Genomic DNA, 19,421 nt, shown 5'->3' with positions numbered 1-19,421 from the left:
CAAAGATACAACCTCGAGAAGTTGATATACCAATTTACCCAAATGGAACCCACAATTTTGGTGCTTCATCTCTGAGGGTTAGGTTTTTGGATGTTTAGGGTTTTCCATTGTTTCTCAATAATAAATAGGCCTTTGAGCATCATTGTAACATAGTTCAGAGGCATATGGCTGCCACATCTCTTCTCAGAGATAAACTACCATCATCCGTGATTTGAAATGGGGACCTAAAGGCTTCTTGTCAGCTTACAAGAACCTCTCCCACTCCAAAGCTTAAACAGTCTCCAAGATCTATGCTTATGATTGATAATTTTCAGAATTAAAGGAACTTGAAGTAGGTTTATGTCTTTGTTTGCCTTTAATCTGTTTGAGTGATTATATTCATTTTCTTAAACTAAAATAAAACACATAACAATAAAACAATGTAGAAAATAAGAAAACCACATAAGGCAATAATATAATATGGAGTTCACCTTGATATCTTGGGCTACATCTCCTTGAGCTCTAGTCAGCTTGACTAGACTCTTTGGGGTTATGGTAAACTTCTTTTACAAGTTTCACACTCAACTCCATTGGTTTACAACTGAACCTATGGGTTTAAAATTCTGTCTTATCTCGCTGGCTGTCCATACTCTAGAGATAGGTCTAGGCTTCTCTGGACTTGACTCCTTCAATCAGTGCTCTGAGCTTCTTCAGCTTCTGGCTTCTCTGACTCCCTCAGAATTCTGCACTTGTCTCTGGAACTCCTTCTCTTGTCTTCAGTGCACCTGATACACTAGCAAAACTTGATCAATTTGATCTCTCTGCTATTCAGCCTCCAACCTCTAGTGGCTTCATCTTCTACTTGGCTCTCTCGCTCTACAACGATCTTACTCTCTAGCTCTCCAGCCTTCAAGCTCTGGCTCTAGCTCTAGCTCTGGCTTTAGCTCTGGCTCTCACTCTGGCTCCAGCTCTAGATTACACTCAACATTCAAGCATCTCTGAGCCTCTTGGGCTTCTTTGTGCTTCTCCTGAGCATAACTCTGCCTCTTTGTGTTATCAGTGGTTCGCTCGACCTCCAAGAGAATCCCAACAACCTTCAGCTACTCTCAGCTAATTGTGCTCTCTGGATTTTTGTAACACATCAGTTATAGTCCTTCATCATTGAAACCCACGCGTTTCAATTGAGAGAACCAGTTTACAATTGGAATGAACCGTCGGCTCGGGAAACCTAGTCAGTTGGCCTTCCTCCTGCCATAATCCCGAAAACAACAACATAACATAAATACACAGGAAACGCGTTAAAAACACGTGATTAGCCAATATAGCTGGAACTCAAATTTTATAGAATCGCGCTTATCTCCCTCTCAGGTCTATGTTCATCACATTATCCCAAACGCTTTGCGAATGGCCAAAAAAAATCAATACACGGGAAAATACAAAGAAATCCCGTAAATCCGAATTTCAAAATTTATGAAATCATGCTTATAATTCCATCGAGTCCGCACTCTAATCGTATATCACAATCGCAATAGGAAAGAGCCCCGGTCTATGGAGTTAACACAATCAACGATGTGATATTCCCCTTTAAATCTCCACCATCCGATCAGCTCTAGGATCCAACTGTCAGGATGCGATCACATCACCGCTCATCACAATATTGCATGTTAACGGCCCTTGTATTGTTGCGATGTGATTCACTGACATCAACGCATCGCATATTGCAATTGCAATGGCTTGAAGGGTCTATACTTCGCCAAAGCCGATCCGCCGATCCAACTCATCGTAATCGCAAGTCGCTTTGTCCTCTCGCCAGGCCTTTATCCCTTCAACACTCCGATCTGATTCATTTTATGGATCTGATAAGGTTTAGGCTATGGAATATAACATTTCAGGTCTACCTCCACATTTCTCCATCGTCGATAGCCTTTTCACACGTCGTAACATTGGCATATCACCAATTGACCTACCCAGGGGTTCCGATATCATATGTAAGCCTTTCCCGATGCAATATGATCAGAGATTGCCAATCGGGGGTCCTTAAGGCCTTTGGTCTAAGTCTGCCCTTTATATTATTGTGATATGATTTTCCCTATAAAACTTCGTCTTTACCCTTTTCTTTATCCGACTGTGATTTATGAAGGTTTTTAGTGCATAAGGCCAGCATTAACCCTTAGGCCAAATTTAATAAGAAATGCCTCATTTTTAAATGATAATGGGCAATCTTCTTTTTACAATAACTCCCTCATCTAGAGTCCGTTTTGGCCCATTCAAATTGTGTTGGATTCAGAATGAAACAATATACGACATGAGACTATTTTCAAAATCATCAGATGACTTTCATTTTTCCTCTATGAGGAAAATTGATAGACTTAGAAGTCTATTCTAGATCCATTTTGGATCACACCTTCCCACTAAAAAAATATTTTGGACCCGAAAATATTGATATAATGATATAAATAGTACATGTGAGTACCTCACCCTCTTATTTTAGTCTCCATACACTTGCCTTGCATAGTGCTTCTAATCCAAAGGTCGAAGATAATCAACACTTTCCTTCCTGGATGTGCTTGTTCTCCTGGGAAGAACTATCTTCCTTCTTGACTTCATGCAAAACTCCTGCTGAGAAGGTTTACACGAGGTAGTTTTAACTTATCTTCCTTGAACATTGATCCAAGGTGGCTCAAACAAATGTGAAGCTACATATTCTTCACAAAATTTTTCATTTGTACCTGTTTGACATATTGTCAACAACAATAGAAATACAGACAACAACTGGATGGCCTAAACTCATGCTTCAACAAAAGAAACAAATTTTCATATCTTATGAACACCTCCATGTCTTTACATCTGCATACAAATTATTTACTAGATAACAAGCCAAAAAAACATGCCTTTAAAACAATTGACCCTTCAAGTCAAGCATGTAGAAAAATAACTTTAGGATTATTTTTCAAAGATGAAACACTTCATCATTATCTCCATCTTGGAGACCAAATCAACTTTTCCCAAGTCAATATTACATTACATGCATGTTTACAAAAAAGTAATTAACCCTCCAAGTTAATCACACATACATGTTCAAATACAAGGAAATCATCAACATCCATGTGTTCATGCATATCAAGATTATGCATGCATTTATCCTTCAACTTTTGCTTAAGTACGTTGTACTTTCGAAGCTGAAATGAATATAATGTTGCAGCAACAAAGTGAGTCTCCTACTCAACTTTTCCATTCACCTTCTTGGCAAAATCCTGCAACTTGCATTCCATTAACAAAGAAATGCAAATAGATGTGATACATTTTTTTTCACATCAAAAGACATACAACCTTTAAATGGATAAGAATTCTAACCATTTCTTACCAACTCATTTCAAAGGTCCTCCCTTTGTCTACACATTAGTGTCAACATGTGAATCATCCTGAGACACATCAATCATGGAATCTTTCTTTCCATCCTCGCCATTTTCTCTTTCCACCTTCTTCAATTTTTGTGGAAGCATTGTTGGATTCAGAGTCCAACACTTTGCAGCAATATGTCTCTGCTTATGACAATAAGTGCAACAAATGTGCATCTTCTTGACAACATGATTTTCCTTATCTAGTGGACCTTTGGCTTCTTGCTTATGTTCCTTCAAAAGTTTCCTATATGTGGCCATTCTATTCCAACATCTAGAAACATTATGGTTATCCAAACCACAAAAGGAACATGTAATTCTTTTCCCATTCTTATATGGAAATTTATCGTGCTTAACATAATCAAAAGGAAGATGATTAGAACTAGATTTATACCTTTCTTTTTCACCTTTATTACCTTCATGAGGAGGCGAATCAAATGAAGAATTAGCCCCCTTTGGAACAACATCAACCTCTTCAATGGTTTCAGAGTTTCCAAAACTATCTGGTTCAAGTGTATGCTTATGAACACTTGCATCCTGCAACTGATGTTTCAAACTATTGCATTCCCCATGAATACAATCTTTACACTCTTGAGGTAGAAGACTTGAAATGGAGCTCCTTCTTGGAATTGTTTCAATTGTCTTCATGGCAGCTTTGGAACTTTCTCCATAATATTGTCCATAGCCAAGACCCAAATACTTAGGCCTTTCATCAACCATTATTGGCTCAACAATACCCTGTGCATGTTTTCCCAAGCCTTTTCCTTCATAGCCCATCATGGACATTAACTTGGACCCTATGCCTTTGGTATGTTTTTCAAAAGAACCAGTATAAACATTCTTAGAGGAATTTGAAGACTGTTGGACACCTAATCCTCAATGGGTTAGTTTGGAAGCCGAATGGACAAAAGGAGTCCAAGAGACCTTGGGGTGTGAAACCCAACGGTCACAACATGTACTATAAATGTATATCTCTTGTTAATAAAAATTGTATCTCATGATTTATCATTCATATTTCTTTTGTTGTCCATGTGTGTTTATCATGGTATCAGAGCAGGCGTATTCCTACCCTGCATAATTAATTTGAGCCATTTGTTTTATGGATTTTCTGTGCAATTTATTTCTGTCATGAACTTCATGAATATTTTCTCATGAATATTGTCTCACCCAAATTTTAGCTGTAATCTGTTATTTCTCCAGCGCTATTTTTATTCACATGCCTTCTAAAAACGCTCCTTAATTAGACCTACCATCTCTACCCTAGCAAGAACATATCTTTGACTGCAATGTATTCCACACTATGGCCTCTGTGCATTCCTCAATTTGTAACGCTGGCCCTTTGATTTAAACATTGAAGTGTTATCTTCCATTGCCTGCCAGAAATCCGTTGCCTCTCCTGACTGACATCTCTGACCTCTCTGCCATAATCATTGTTTGTGTCCTAACAGTTGGCACGGTTTTTCTGTATGGTCATAACGTCTTCTTTACCCACTTCCCTGTAACACCTTTCTATTGTCATTATTCTCTGCTATACTTTCCCCATGGTCATTTTTGTCCACCATCCTTGTGTGCTTGAGTTGAGTGTTAATTCCAAACCTGTTTATTGATCGTGGTATGCTTTAATTCTTTGCATGATTGAGAAGAAAAGGTCGTTTCATTTCAACGAATTAATGGTGTGCGTTCCTTTGTATTCTGAATGCCAGCTGACTGGGAACTGAGACTTGGATACTCAGTGTGATAGTGCTTCTCAAGTGGAGTTGCTGCGGAAACATGGGATAGAATACAAGCTTAGGTGGTGGTCTGTTATGTATTTGCATGGATTGTATGAACGCTTGTCTCACCTTAAACTTGTCACTTGAGCCAAGAGAAACCCATGTGTTGATGTATCTCCTGGTGCATGGTGCATTGATCAATGGTATCTTGGTCATATATATATATATATATATATATATATATATATATATATATATATATATATATATATAGATAGATATATATATATATATATATAGATATACGAGGTATGCTGGTGATTGAAGTGTTGCCACTGAGGACTATTGAGAGTGCCACTGTGAGTGTGCTGTTGTGAGTGAGTGTTGCTGCTGCGAGAGTGGAAACGTATCAAAATGCTGATGATATATATCTCTGTTCACCAGTTCGTTCGCTATGAGATTCGAACGAGTGACTAATCCTCTGGTTCGCATTTCCATTTTGCCCGTCTAGATTTTATTTCCTTTCAAAATGAGCTAAGCACGCTTTCTTACGATGTTCGGTCATACCTAACTCCTATTTTGAGGGGTTTATGTTGAAAAGGCCGAGGCAGTGAATAAAAATCAGAGCGTGGAATGAAGGTTTCGCTAGTAGTATCTATAGTATCTATAGTTCTAGGCGGGTCAATGAAATAAGCATTTGTGGTTAGTTTTAAAAAAAAATACAGGTCTGTCTTCATAATTGTACCATATATTTGTATCATTGAAACTTGAAATAGCCACTACTGCCGAATTCATAAGATATCTCAAGTCAAGGTTTTGGTCAAGATGTTTATGTTTGGGATGAGGGAACCTATGTGTTGTTTTCATAGTTGATATATGCGCTGTTTTTAAATATTGGTTTTTGGCATCACGCTCTTGCATTCGCTTTCTGCTTTTATTGTGGATTCTTGAAAGTTTACATGCTGGGGTTGGTTGTTGAGGATTCAATGAAATTTTGTGAACTGGAGCCCAAGGGAAAGGTATGTACGAAATTTTGTGAACTAGAGTTGTGCATTGAAATTTGGTGAATTGTCCAAGAAAACCAAATTTTTGTAACACTCCATAGTATTGTAATTTGGTGATATTTACATGATTTGAGAAGCGAGCCAAGATGGAGAGTTGGGGCTACCCATTTGTTGTAAACTTGACTTTTATAAAAGAATTGAAGGATGGAACTTTTCAAAAAAAAATATATGTTAACTGATCCGGATTTAAATAGGAACGCAACAAAATACAGAGATAACCATATACACAAAGATGCAGTGGAAATAATGCTTCATTTCATTAATGGAAAATATTGAAATATGATTACAACCAGAATAGAACTAAACCAGCTAGGGCGATGGTAGCTTATCTCTAAGAAGAGATGTGGTGGCTACATGCCTCTGAACTGTTCTGAACTGTGTTACAATGAGGCTCGAAGGCCTATTTATTGTTGAGAAACAATGGAAAACCCTTCACATTCCAAAACCTAACCCTAGAAGATGAAACACCAAATTGTGGGCCCCGTTTTTGGGTAAGTTGGTAAATCAACTTCACAGGGTCGCGAATTGGTCGTATTATCTTCGTTTGACGTGCATGATAGCCCATTGGAAAGATCTCTCCAAGGAATACGATGGAAAAGATGATTTTTTGGTAGAAAAATCGCTGGCGGTGGATTTCCCAAAAAATGTCATTTAGGGCCTCAAAACGGCTCCAGAAGTTTAGGACCCGAAAAACTTGTAAAAATAGTAAACTGCGCTATAATTAAGGAAACTGAAAAACTGAAAGGGACAGTTGTGGGGGTCTAGATGGGATAGGTGGGTGGCCACAAACATCCACCTGGATCGTTAACACAGTTCTTATATTTACGATGTCTTGTATATTACATTGAACGTAGCATGTATTGATCGCTGTCATCTACTGTCCAAGAATACTGTTGTCTAAGAACACTGTTGTTCTAGTGCATTAACTCGATGACTGTGCTTGGTGCCTTTTTAATATTGGATTCATAATTTCTGCGTTGACTTCTTTTTATGAAGTGTGGAGTTCTCCTTATGATGTGCATGGAGGAAAGGATGACTGGTATTATTAATATGATTTATGCTTGCTGGGTCTAAAGTTGATATCAAATTAAAATTTTGAAGTTCTTCCACAAGTATTTGTCCAACATATTATATATTTACATGAACCAACAACAAGGAATGCACCACCTCTACTGGACGTAGCTGTGATACCCTTCTGAGTGGAGTTTATTTTGACATTGTGGGACCACAAACACTGTACTGTTGACTAATATAAGCCAAAGGACCAGCACTGTATAGTTTGCTAAGTATTTGGACATGTAAGGAGGTTTATCATTGTTGTTTCAGCGTGCTAGAGACTCATTCCAATGCCTATGACCTGAGCAAGTGTTGGAGTAGCATTCTGGGTCTAAAAGTCCTTGCTGGAATTTACTCTCATTGCTTATCTTCATTGCCAAAAAGTGGCAAGATCAGAGAACTGTGTTATAATTGTTGAAGTTTTGATAGCCATCATTTAGTGAGGGAGTATTTGAAGGATCCAAGCATGTTTGCAGTTGTTGTTGCCCCAGTTGTGGTATTAAAACTCATTATAGTATCTTTCCACCTATATATGCATTGATTCCTTGATTCATTTGCTACACATTTATAAAGGATATTGCTATGTACTGTGAGTGGGTATTACTTTTCTGCATTGAGTAATAATTGTGATCAGTTTTTAAGGTGTAAATCTGACATTGAAGCAAAAATGGCTAGAATCAGTGAAGTATTAGAGTTCCTCAAAACTCTCATATTGTCTACTAATCATGATACATTAAAAGTCAGCAAAGTTTCTCTCACATACATTCAGGTTTGTCTACAAAATGCACAAGAGAAAATTGATTTTTGCAGCTTGAAACTCAGCTACAACAAGAAGAATTAAAATGAAGGAGTCATTCTGAACCTGTTTCTGTTCAGAACAATGAAGTAGACTCCCATAAACAGCAAGTCAATATTGTTCAAGTTCATTCAGATCCAGTGCCCAATAAAGCAGGAGTTGTACGTGCAGATGTAGAAACTCAGTTTGCACCTCTAAAGCCCATCATCAGACCTTGGGAACAACATGTCCACAACAAGCACAGAACTGGTCTTGGATATGACAAGGACTTGTCCTTTCATATTCCAGACTACGTCAAGCCCATTTAGTTTCACAGTGTTGGATTCATTTATGATAGTTCAGCTGCTCCTCATGATAGTTCATATCGAGCTGTTCCAGATTCTTCCCCTCTTCCACAACAATAACAACAACAATAGATCATGAAATGCCAACACTGTGACCGAGTTGGCCATTTGAAAGATCACTGTTTTGATCTTCATCCATGTAAGCATTGTCATAAAACTAGCCATTCTTCAGAAAGATGCTTCAGAAACAAACATCCTACAAGAACAAAGATTCATCTTGGATGGATCGCCTCTTGGCAATGGTCATCAACAGCCAAGAAGATATTCCAAACACATGTCAGAAATTGTTCTAGAGTATTGAATAGACTTGTAGTTGAGTTTTCTCCATCATCTCACCTTGTATTTGACAGGGGGGGAAATGATGGTCATCTACAAGCTTCAAAGTCACATCAAGCGAGCCTGAGCCACAACTTGCCACACCAGTTTCAAAGTTGTAGCGAGAGACAAAGATTCCCGTGAGCATGCCTTCAGTTGGTAATCTTAGACACTTCCTCTAGCAGAAGACTTCAGCTTCTTGCCAGTTTTGGAAGAATTCCAGGAACAAAAGTGGGGACACTTCCTCTAGCAGAAGACTCCAGCTTCTTGCCAGTTTTGGAAGAGTTCCAGGAATTGCATTAAGCATTCCAGATTTGTTGGTCATCCTTAAACCATCACAGGTTTAGACTTCCCTTTTTGAGGTTGAAGTTCTCCCTTTTATGCAGGGTGAGACCTCCCTTTATTGGTTGAAGGTTTCCCTCTTCAAAAAAATAGGAGCACTTCCTCTAGCAAAATACTTCAGCTTCTTGCCAGTTTTGGAAGAGTTCCGGGAACTGCACTAAGCGTTCCAGTGTTGGTGGTCATCCTTAAACCACTGCCCTTTATACCAACATTTCAGAGAGCACATTCAGCCTAGTGCTGCCATGCATTTTTTCACATTTTGTATTACAGCTCTCTTCTTGGACTCATACATAACCCTTCAGATTAAGGGGTGGAATGTTGGACACCTAATCCTCAATGGGTTAGTGTGGAAGCCGAATGGACAAAAGGAGTCCAAGAGACCTTGGGGTGTCAAACCCAATGGTCACAACATGTACTATAAATGTATATCTCTTGTTAATAAAAATTGTATCTCATGATTTATCATTCATATTTCTTTTTTTGTCCATGTGTGTTTATCAAAGACAAACTAGAATTTTTTACCTCTTCTTAAATCTGATACTTGACTAAGGCGTCTTCGGTAACAAGGAGTTGTTTCTCCAACTCATGAATCCTTTCCAAGTTCATATTTTCAATATGAAGTTGTCTCTCCATTTCCTGCAATTTGTCAGAAAGCGACTGATTCTCTTCCTTCATGGAATTCAACTGCTCTCTAAGTGTGAAGCTCTTCATTCCATCCTCATACATTTCTCTCACCATATCCATCATCGTGAACAATTATTGCTTCATGTCTTTATCACAGAATCTTGTGATGAAGGAGGAATTTGAGGACTCACTTGTAGAAGTTTTCATTATCAAAATGAAAAAAAGAATTTCAAACAAGATTAACAAAGAGCTTATTCAAGCAACCTTTTGCAACAAACCTCTTGTGCTTCAAGGATTTCTTTGAGGTCCTTTGGGATTGGAAGAATGCCTTCAACCTTTCTTCCTTCTTGTCCTCTCCTGGACTTAGCTATCAACAACTTTCCCTTCACCTCTACAAACTCAACAATAGTTAGTTTACAAAAAATCAAACAATCAATCCTTGACTGTTTAAACACCTTTCAAGTCAACAAGCATATAGATTTCTTTGTCAATCAAGCATTCTGATCTGATACCACCTGCATCATGATACAACCTGCTTCACGATACAACCTGCTCTGGTATAACTTTGCTTTGATATAACCACCTGACCTAAGGTAGTGAGCTTTCCAAGCTCTGATACCACCTTATCTGAAATGGGGACCTAAAGGCTTCTTGTCAGCTTACAAGAACCTCCCCCACTCCAAAACTTAAACAATCTCCAAGATCTATGCTTATGACTGATGATTTGCGGAATTAAAAGAACTTCAACTAGGTATATGTCTTTGTTTGCCTTTAATCTGATTGAGTTCTTATATTCATTTTCTTAAACTGAAATAAAACACATAACAGTAAAACAGTGCAGCAAATAAGCAAACCACATAAGGCAACAATATAATATAGAGTTCACCCTAATATGTTGGGCTACATCTCCTTGATCTCTAGTCAACTCAACTAGACTCTTTGGGATTATGGTAAACTTCTTTTACAAGTTCCACACTCAACTCCGTTGGTTTATAACTGAACCTATGGGTTTAGAATAACATATTATCTCGCTGGCTATCCATACTCTGCAGATAGGTCTAGGCTTCTCTAGACTTGACTCCTTCAGTCAGTGCTCTAAGCTTCTTGAGCTTCTAGCTTCTCTGACTCCCTCAGAATTCTGCATTTTTCTCTAGAACTCCTTCTCCTGTCTTCAGCACACCTCAAACACTAGCAACAACTTGATCAATTGATCTCTCTACTGTTCTGCCTCCAACCTCTGGTGGCTTCTACTTCTTCTTGGCTCTCTGGCTCTGTAGCTATCTTGCTCTCTGGCTCTCCGGCCTTCAAGCTCTGGCTCTGGCTTTGGCTCTTGTTCTGGCTCTGGCTCTAGCTCTGGCTTACACTCAACATTCATGCATCTATGAGCCTCTTGGACTTCCCTGCACTTCTCCTGAGCATAATTCTGCCTCTCTATGTTATCAATGGTTCGCTCGACCTCCAAGCGAATCCCAGCAACCTTTAGCTACTCTCAGCTAATTATGCTCTCTGGCTTTTTGTAACACATCAGTTACAATCCTTCATCATTGAAACCCACATGTTTCAATCGAGAGAACTAGTTTACAATTGGAATGAACCACCAGCGCAGGAAACCTGGTCGTTTAGCCTTCCTCCTGCCATAATCCAGAAAACAGCAGCATAATGGAAATACACAGGAAACGCGTTAAAAACACATCATTAGCCAATACAGTCGAAACTCAAATTTTATAGAATCACGCTTATCTCCCTCTTGGGTCCGTGTTCATCCAATATTGCAATCACTTTGTGAATAGCCAAAAAAATCAATACACGGGTTACAAAGAAATCCCGTAAATTCAGATTTCAAAATTTATGAAATCGTTCTTATAATTCCATTGGGTCTGTGCTCAGATCGTATATCGCAATCTCAACAGGCAGGAACCCCGGTCTATGGACTTAAAACAATCAGGGATATGATATTCCCCTTTAAATCTCCAGCTTCTTTTCAGCTCTGCGATCCAACGGTCAGGATGCAATCGCATCATCGCTCATTGCAATATCTCATGTCAATGGCCCTTGTATTGTTGTGATGTGATTCGCCGATCACCGATTGCCTATGTCGGCACATCGCATATCGTAATCGCCATGGCCCGGGGGTCTATACTTCGACAATGTCGATCCACTGACCCGTCTCATCACAATTGTAAGTCACTTTGTCCCTTCAACGCTCCAATCCGATACATCTTATAGATCTGATAAGGGTTTAGGCTGCGGAATATAACATTTCGGGTCCGACTCCACATCACTCCATCACCAATCGCCTTGTCGGCCATCACAACATTGGAATATCACCAATCGCCCTACCCCGGGGTTCCGATATCATATGTAAGCCTTTCCCAATGTGATATGATCGGAGATCGCCAATCAGGGGTCCTTAAGGCCTTTGGTCTAAGTCTGCCCTTTATATTATTGCGTTGCGATTTTCCATATAAAACTCCACCTTTACCCTTTTCTTTATCTGACTCAGATTTACAAATGTTTTTAGTGCATAAGGCCAACATTAACCCTTAGGCCAAATTTAATAAGAAATGCCTCATTTTCAAAGAACAATGGGCAATCTTCTTTTACAATAACTCCCCCATCTGGAGTCCATTTTTGCCCCTTCAAATTGCATTGGATTAAGAATGAAAAAATCTACGACATGAGACTATTTTCAAAATGATCCAATGACTTTCGTTTTTCCTCTGTGAGGAAAATTCCTAGACTTAGAAGTCTATTCTAGATCCATTTTGGATCAGTCTGAGCTAGTTTATTTCCATTTCTGTATGTAAGCATATTTCAGTTCTTTGATATTAATAAAATGAAGTTTTATTTCTAGTGCATCTTTGTGTTTATGTGTATAGTTGTATTGTGTTGCATTCCTGCATAATTCCATTTATGTATGTAAGCATATTTTAGTTCTTTGATATTAATGAAATTAAGTTTTATTTCTACTGCATCTTTGTGTTTATGTGTATATTTTTATTGTGTTGCATTCCTGCATAAGTCCAGATCAAATTTCAACTCAAAATAAACTCAACCAGGGCTCCTATAAAGTTGGCGACACTCTACATGACTCAAGTTAGACCCTCAACTTGAATTAACTGATCCAACTAAGTCAAATTAACTTTGTTAACTCGTATAAGTTATCTTGTGATATGGAATTACAATTTTATTCCTAATTTAATTCAATGACAAAATTAAATCAAGATTTTCTTGTTGCATTTTCAACAATAGTTCTTTCATCTTGAGCCATATAAATAATGAAGAACCATGGATTCCTTGCTATAAGAGTTCTAAGAAACTCTATCAATAAGTTCCCTAATTCTTAAAAAGTTTTATATTTTTCTCTAACATAAACATAATTGCACTTAGGGGATTAATGGTTGTCTCCTCTATCTAGATTTGCTTTAAAATACAATAGGGATTTGCGATTCAAATTCCACATGTATCTAATGTTTGTCTTTTTGAGTTAGATAAAGGATCTTATTTACTCTCAGTTGAGGTGACATGATTCAATAATTCTCTCTCTATTAATTCTTAATTAGAATGCATTATAGGGTTAGAAGTTGAGTACATAAATAAAGATCAAGCCTCTTCCTAATGTGAAGATACATGAAATAAGTGCCAAGATACATAAATAAAACTCTATTTGACCTTATATTTTATATTAATGTTAATGCATACTGTCCAATCAACAAACAAAATAGAGTCAAATAATAAGCTAAAACATACATCATCATGTTCTTTTAAATATCATATGTCAAACAATATCTAAATTGATTCTTTAAGCAAGAATCAAAAATTTCGTAGGTTAATAGATCAAAGTTATATGAAAAAATAATCCGCATATAACAAACAAGAAGCTCATAAATTTTTTTAAATAAAACAAATAACATATTTTCTTACGTGTGAATTTTGTTCATCTCTTAACTACTCTCATTAAAACACCTTTTAATTTCTATTTCCAATTTTCATCCAAGTTTGAGAAGGTTAAAATGTTATTCTTTTCATTAAAATACGTTTTAATTTCCATTCCTTAATTTTCCTCCCAATTTTGAAAAAATGAGTATGTTAATATCTAAACAAATTTCCATACTCCTCAAATTTAAACACTTAAAAAAGTGAGTATGTTAATATCTAAACAAATTTCCACACTCAAATATAAACACTTAAATATGATAGTAACACTTAATAATAAAATTAATAAACAATTCTAAATCAATATTACTTAATAATAAAATTAATAAACCATTATAATTAATTTAATATTGAATTTTTATTTATTCAACAACATAATCAAGGTATCATACGTTTTCATAATATTTTTTATTCAGGTAAACATTTTCAACACAAAATTTATACTTAAAATAATTTCCATTAACTATTTGTTAAGATCTTACTTTAATTATGGCTTTACAATAAAAATAGCACACGTTCGTTACCTCATGTGGCATATCTTTAGTAAAATGATTTCTAACATTAGTAGATTTCTTTGTTTATATCAATTACCATTTGTGTCGTAGGTTTTCTTTATTCGTATCGATTACCATTTGTGGCGTACTAAAGCAACCGACCACCATCATCGTCATTTGATCACAGCCAAAAATAGCACCGTCTGGGCAGACTAGATGGACTGGGCGACTTGCTTCACTCATAAAGGAAAATCAACGAAAATTCTGCGCCCCACAGATACCACTAGTTATCCAGTGTCCACAATGCCACTATTGCCTGGCAAAAGCCCAAACCGGGAGAAATTTGCCTAATTGCTTTATTGTCAATCGTTCCACCTTGGAGGCAGTAGTCGATCAGAAGAGGAGATGGCGAGTTCCAGCGATTTCATCCTCATCAGCACCACAGTAATGCTCATCTTTGTTTGTGCACAGTGCCACAAAAGTCGTGAACGAATACAGGTCGATATAGAAGCCCTGCAAGCGTTCAAAAGCTCCGTCATATATGATCCTTCTCACGCCTTGGCCAACTGGGATGTTGGTCTTCATGTCTGCAATTGGACTGGTGTCACCTGCCACCCTCAGAAACTGCGCGTAGCTGGGCTAAATCTATACAACATGAGCCTGCAAGGGACTATTCCTCCACAAGTTGGTAATATGTCGTTCCTAGGCGTGCTTAATCTTGCGTATAACTATTTGTCTGGCACAATCCCGCCTTCTCTGCTTAATTGCACGGAGTTACGCACCTTATACTTGTATGACAACAGGATTACTGGTGAAATCCCGTCGGAGATTGGAATGAAGCTCTCCAATTTAGAGTTCCTTTCACTATACGGCAACAGATTGACTGGGAAAGTGCCAGAATCCTTGGGAGATTGTTCTGCTATGGAGTTTCTGGATCTGTCTAATAACTTCCTCAGTGGCACTGTCCCTTCTCAGCTTGGCTTGCTGACTAGAATACGAAACCTAGATCTAGGACAAAACGAGCTCAGTGGAGGAATCCCGCCTTCTCTGCTTAATTGCACGGAGTTACGCACCTTAAATTTGGATTATAACAGGCTTGCTGGTGAAATCCCGTCGGAGATCGGAATCAAGCTCTCCAATTTAGAGTTCCTTTCACTATACGGCAACAGATTGACTGGGAAAGTGCCCGAATCATTGGGAAATTGTTCTGCTATGGAATTTCTGTATCTCGCAAATAACTCCCTAAGTGGCATTATCCCCTTTCAGATTGGCTTGCTGACTAGAATTAAAAATATGTCTCTTGAACAAAACCAGCTCAGTGGAGGAATTCCGCGTTCTTTGCTGAATTGCACGGAGTTACGCACCTTAGCCTTGAAGGAGAACAGGCTTGTTGGTGAAATCCCGTCGGAGATAGGAATCAAGCTCTCCAAATTAGAGGTCCTTTCACTGTACGGGAACAGATTGTCAGGGAAAGTGCCAGAATCATTGGGAAATTGTTCTGCTATGGAGTTTCTGGATCTGTCTAATAACTTCCTCAGTGGCACTGTCCCTTCTCAGCTTGACTTGCTGACTAGAATACAAGAGCTGTCTCTTGGAGAAAACCAGCTCAGTGGAGGAATCCCGCCTTCTCTGCTTAATTGTACGGAGTTACGCACCTTATACTTATATGACAACAGGATTACTGGTGAAATACCGTCGGAGATTGGAATCAAGCTCTCCAATTTAGAGTTCCTTTCACTATACCGCAACAGATTGACTGGGAAAGTGCCAGAATCCTTGGGAAATTGTTCTGCTATGGAGTTTCTGTATCTGTCTAATAACTTCCTCAATGGCACTGTCCCTTCTCAGCTTGGCTTGCTGACTAGAATACGTAGCCTATTTCTAGGACAAAACGAGCTCAGTGGAGGAATCCCGCCTTCTCTGCTTAATTGCACGGAGTTACGCTTCCTAAATTTGGATTATAACATGCTTGCTGGTGAAATCCCGTCGGAGATCGGAATCAAGCTCTCCAATTTAGAGTTCCTTTCACTATACGGCAACAGTTTGACTGGGAAAGTGCCCGAATCATTGGGAAATTGTTCTGCTATGGAGTTCCTGTATCTCGCAAATAACTCCCTAAGTGGCATTATCCCCTTTCAGATTGGCTTGCTGACTAGAATTAAAAATCTGTCTCTTGAACGCAACCAGCTCAGTGGAGGAATTCCGCGTTCTTTGCTGAATTGCACGGAGTTACGCACCTTAGCCTTGAAGGAGAACAGGCTTGCTGGTGAAATCCCGTCGGAGATCGGAATCAAGCTCTCCAAATTAGAGGTCCTTTTTCTAGGACAAAACGAGCTCAGTGGAGGAATCCCGCCTTCTCTGCTTAATTGCACGGAGTTAAGCGACTTAGATTTGTGTGACAACAGGCTTACTGGAGAAATCCCGTCAGAGATAGGTACCAAGCTCTCAAATCTAAAGATCCTACTTCTCTGGGGAAACGAATTAAAAGGTACTATTCCGAAATCTTTAGGAAATTGCTCTCAGCTTTTATGGCTCGCACTCTCATTGAATTTCTTAACGGGAGGCATACCTCAGGAATTTGGCAAGCTTCGGCTTCTACAGAGACTTCTACTTAATGATAATCCCTTGGTTAATGTGGAACCCATTCCCGTATTTGGAGCACTTTCTAACTGCACCAATCTGCTAAGACTCGAGCTTTCGAATAATGATCTTAAGGGCGAGTTGCCTGGAATCATAGGCCGTCTTTCTCAAAATCTGCTTTATCTCTATTTGAGTGGGAATCGTTTCACTGGTAAGATACCCCAGGAGATGAGCAACCTCACCGGATTGATTCTGTTGGATCTAGGGGACAATTTGTTCTCTGGAGAAGTTCCTTCTGCTCTAGGAGGGATGTCTACTCTTCAGCTGCTTCAACTATCCGGGAACAAGTTGGAAGGTAATATTCCCTACCAATTCAGTCAATTGAAAGCTCTGTTTGCACTGTACCTTTCCAAGAACGAGTTTTCGGGAGAAATTCATCAGGTTTTTTCAAGTTTGCAGCAGCTAAGAATATTAGATCTCAGCTACAACAAATTCAGTGGTAATATACCGGACGGTATCGGGGATTGTTCCAGGCTCGAGCTTCTGGACCTCAGTTACAACCAGCTAAGCGGCATCATGCCATCGAAAGTGGCTAGCCTTCATAACCTACAGTTCTACATTAATGTCTCACATAATTCACTCACAGGAAGGTTGCCTGCCGAACTGGGAGGAATGCAAATGGTTCTAGCAATTGATCTCTCTGCTAATAAATTTTCGGGGAGCATACCGGGCGAATTAGTGAATTGTGCTGGACTGGACTACCTTAATCTTTCTAACAATTCATTGGTTGGCACGATTCCGACATCAATCGATCAAGTTGCTGGCCTTCAAGATTTGGATCTCTCTTTCAATAAGCTTTCCGGTCCCCTGCCTCGCTCTTTAGAGAAATTACAGAAGCTGATGCATTTAAACTTGTCATACAATAACTTCACCGGAGAAATACCATCCTCTGGAGCTTTCAGAAAACTGAATTTTACATCATTCTTAGGGAATGCTGCACTCTGTGGCAGATGGATAGAGATGCCCCCTTGTAAATTCCATCATGATTCCAAGAGAAGGATAGTTATCGTGGCCACTTCAGTTGGCTTAACTTTGCTATTTGTATCTTGTCTACTCTTAATAGCTTTGATATATTTTCGTAGTAAAAAGTCTCCATTGTCGGAAACTATTTCAGCGAGATTAGGGAGGATGCTCAGGAGCCAACTCCGGGAGACGAAGATTGTCAGTGAGGAAGAGGTTAACAGAGCAACTAGTGGTTTCAGCGCGGATAACCTGCTGGGACGTGGCGGCCATGGGTCAGTGTATAAGGGTGTATTAGACAATGGCACAATCGTTGCTGTCAAAGTTATACAGTCGGCCACATCAGGAGGTGCATACAAGAGACTTGTAAAAGAATGCAAGACGTTGGGCAGAGTCCGGCATCGGAATCTGGTGAGAATGGTGGGCGTATGCTCAAGTTTGCGGGTCAAAGCTTTGATTATGGAGTTCATGTCGCAGGGAACCCTGGATAAGCATTTGTATTGTAGGGAAAATAATTGCAGGTTAAGTCTAGAAAGACGGCTGAGCATTCTCAAGGACGTGGTTCATGGAATGGCATATCTTCACCATAACTGCTCTCCCGCCATTGTTCATAGCGATCTAAAACCTTCCAACGTTTTATTGGATGAGACGATGACGGCCCATGTTGGAGACTTCGGTATTTCACGCCTCATGATATCTGCAGAAGGGCAGGACGATTCAACAGCAGCAACCTCAGTGGACACCTCAAGTCTTGTGATAGGATCTGTTGGTTACATCGCACCAGGTAAATACTGAGACACCATATTGTATGTCAGATATATATATTGATGATTCACTGATAAAGGTTTTATGTATAAATTGATTACAGAATATGGTACAGGAGGGCGTCCGTCAATGAAAGGGGACGTATACAGCTACGGCATCTTGGTGTTGGAAACAATGACGGAAAAGAAGCCCACAGATCCAGTTTTCTCAGCAGAAGGGCAATCATTGCAGAGTTGGGTGCGCGATGCATTCCCCGACAGATTGTTGGAGGTGATTGACGGGAACTTGGTGGAGGAGATTAGAAAGGAAGAAGAAGATGAAGAACAGGAATCATGTGATGTACGTGAAATTACGGGACATGGAATTGCTGTGTGGTTGGTGAAGATAGGTGTGATGTGTACCAAAAGAGCTCCCGGTGAACGACCGACTCTTCGGGAGGTTGAGGCATCTCTAGAGCAGCTGGTCGCCAAAACCCATAAGATTTCAGAAAATGGGTTAAACCGCCAGGTGACGGACCAAACCATTTCAGATTCCGATTCGGACTCCATATAATAGTTAGAATATTCCACTTAATGTGGACTACGTAAAATGGTTTTAACTTTTGTTTATATAAGTTTTATTTTAGATGTGATTATATGTTAGAGGAGTATGTTTTTAGGAATTGGTTAGATTTATTTAGGTTTTAGTTAATTAGCTTTTGATTTTGATATCATAGTGAGACACTCGCTCAACTAGTTTATTATATATTTCAAATAATTTCTCTATTTTAAAAGTTATATATTAGTTTGGATTAATGTATAGTTAATGTTTTAAGATTCGTTTTTTATTAATTTATTTTATAGATAGAATTAGTGTCTTATTTTATTTGGTTATAAAGAATTTTAATCTAATTATGAAATTTTATAATTATATAAGATAATAAGTTGGAAGAGCTTAATTTATAGGTGATAATAAGTGGGATTATTTTTCTCAGTTTATCACAAATTTTATAGTGGT

General features: G+C 38.7%; 1 protein-coding gene across 1 annotated transcript; it reads left to right on the top strand.

The window, feature by feature from the left end:
• The first annotated feature begins 14,239 nt into the window (after window positions 1–14,239).
• On the top strand, window positions 14,240–19,148 carry LOC149162507 (uncharacterized). The gene is made up of 2 exons (XM_089437305.1): window positions 14,240–18,444; window positions 18,529–19,148. Exons 1-2 carry the CDS (start codon window positions 14,466–14,468, stop codon window positions 18,975–18,977), a joined length of 4,428 nt encoding a protein of 1,475 aa, XP_089293431.1. The 5' UTR covers window positions 14,240–14,465; the 3' UTR covers window positions 18,978–19,148.
• Window positions 19,149–19,421: the final 273 nt, after the last annotated feature.

Source organism: Pinus tabuliformis, chromosome 5_2, assembly GCF_031772625.1.
Source record: "Pinus tabuliformis cultivar Carrire ecotype Pingquan chromosome 5_2, CPIR1, whole genome shotgun sequence".
Taxonomy (NCBI): Eukaryota; Viridiplantae; Streptophyta; class Pinopsida; order Pinales; family Pinaceae; genus Pinus; species Pinus tabuliformis.
Note: the sequence above shows the minus strand (reverse complement) of the source record. Positions and strands in the feature narration are given on the sequence as shown.

Excerpts from the sequence above, each read along its gene's own strand:
- LOC149162507 (XM_089437305.1), top strand. The coding sequence starts at position 14,466 with ATGGCGAGTTCCAGCGATTTCATCCTCATCAGCACCACAGTAATGCTC. Across the intron at positions 18,445-18,528 it reads TGTTGGTTACATCGCACCAG|AATATGGTACAGGAGGGCGT; the intron begins GTAAATACTGAG and ends AATTGATTACAG.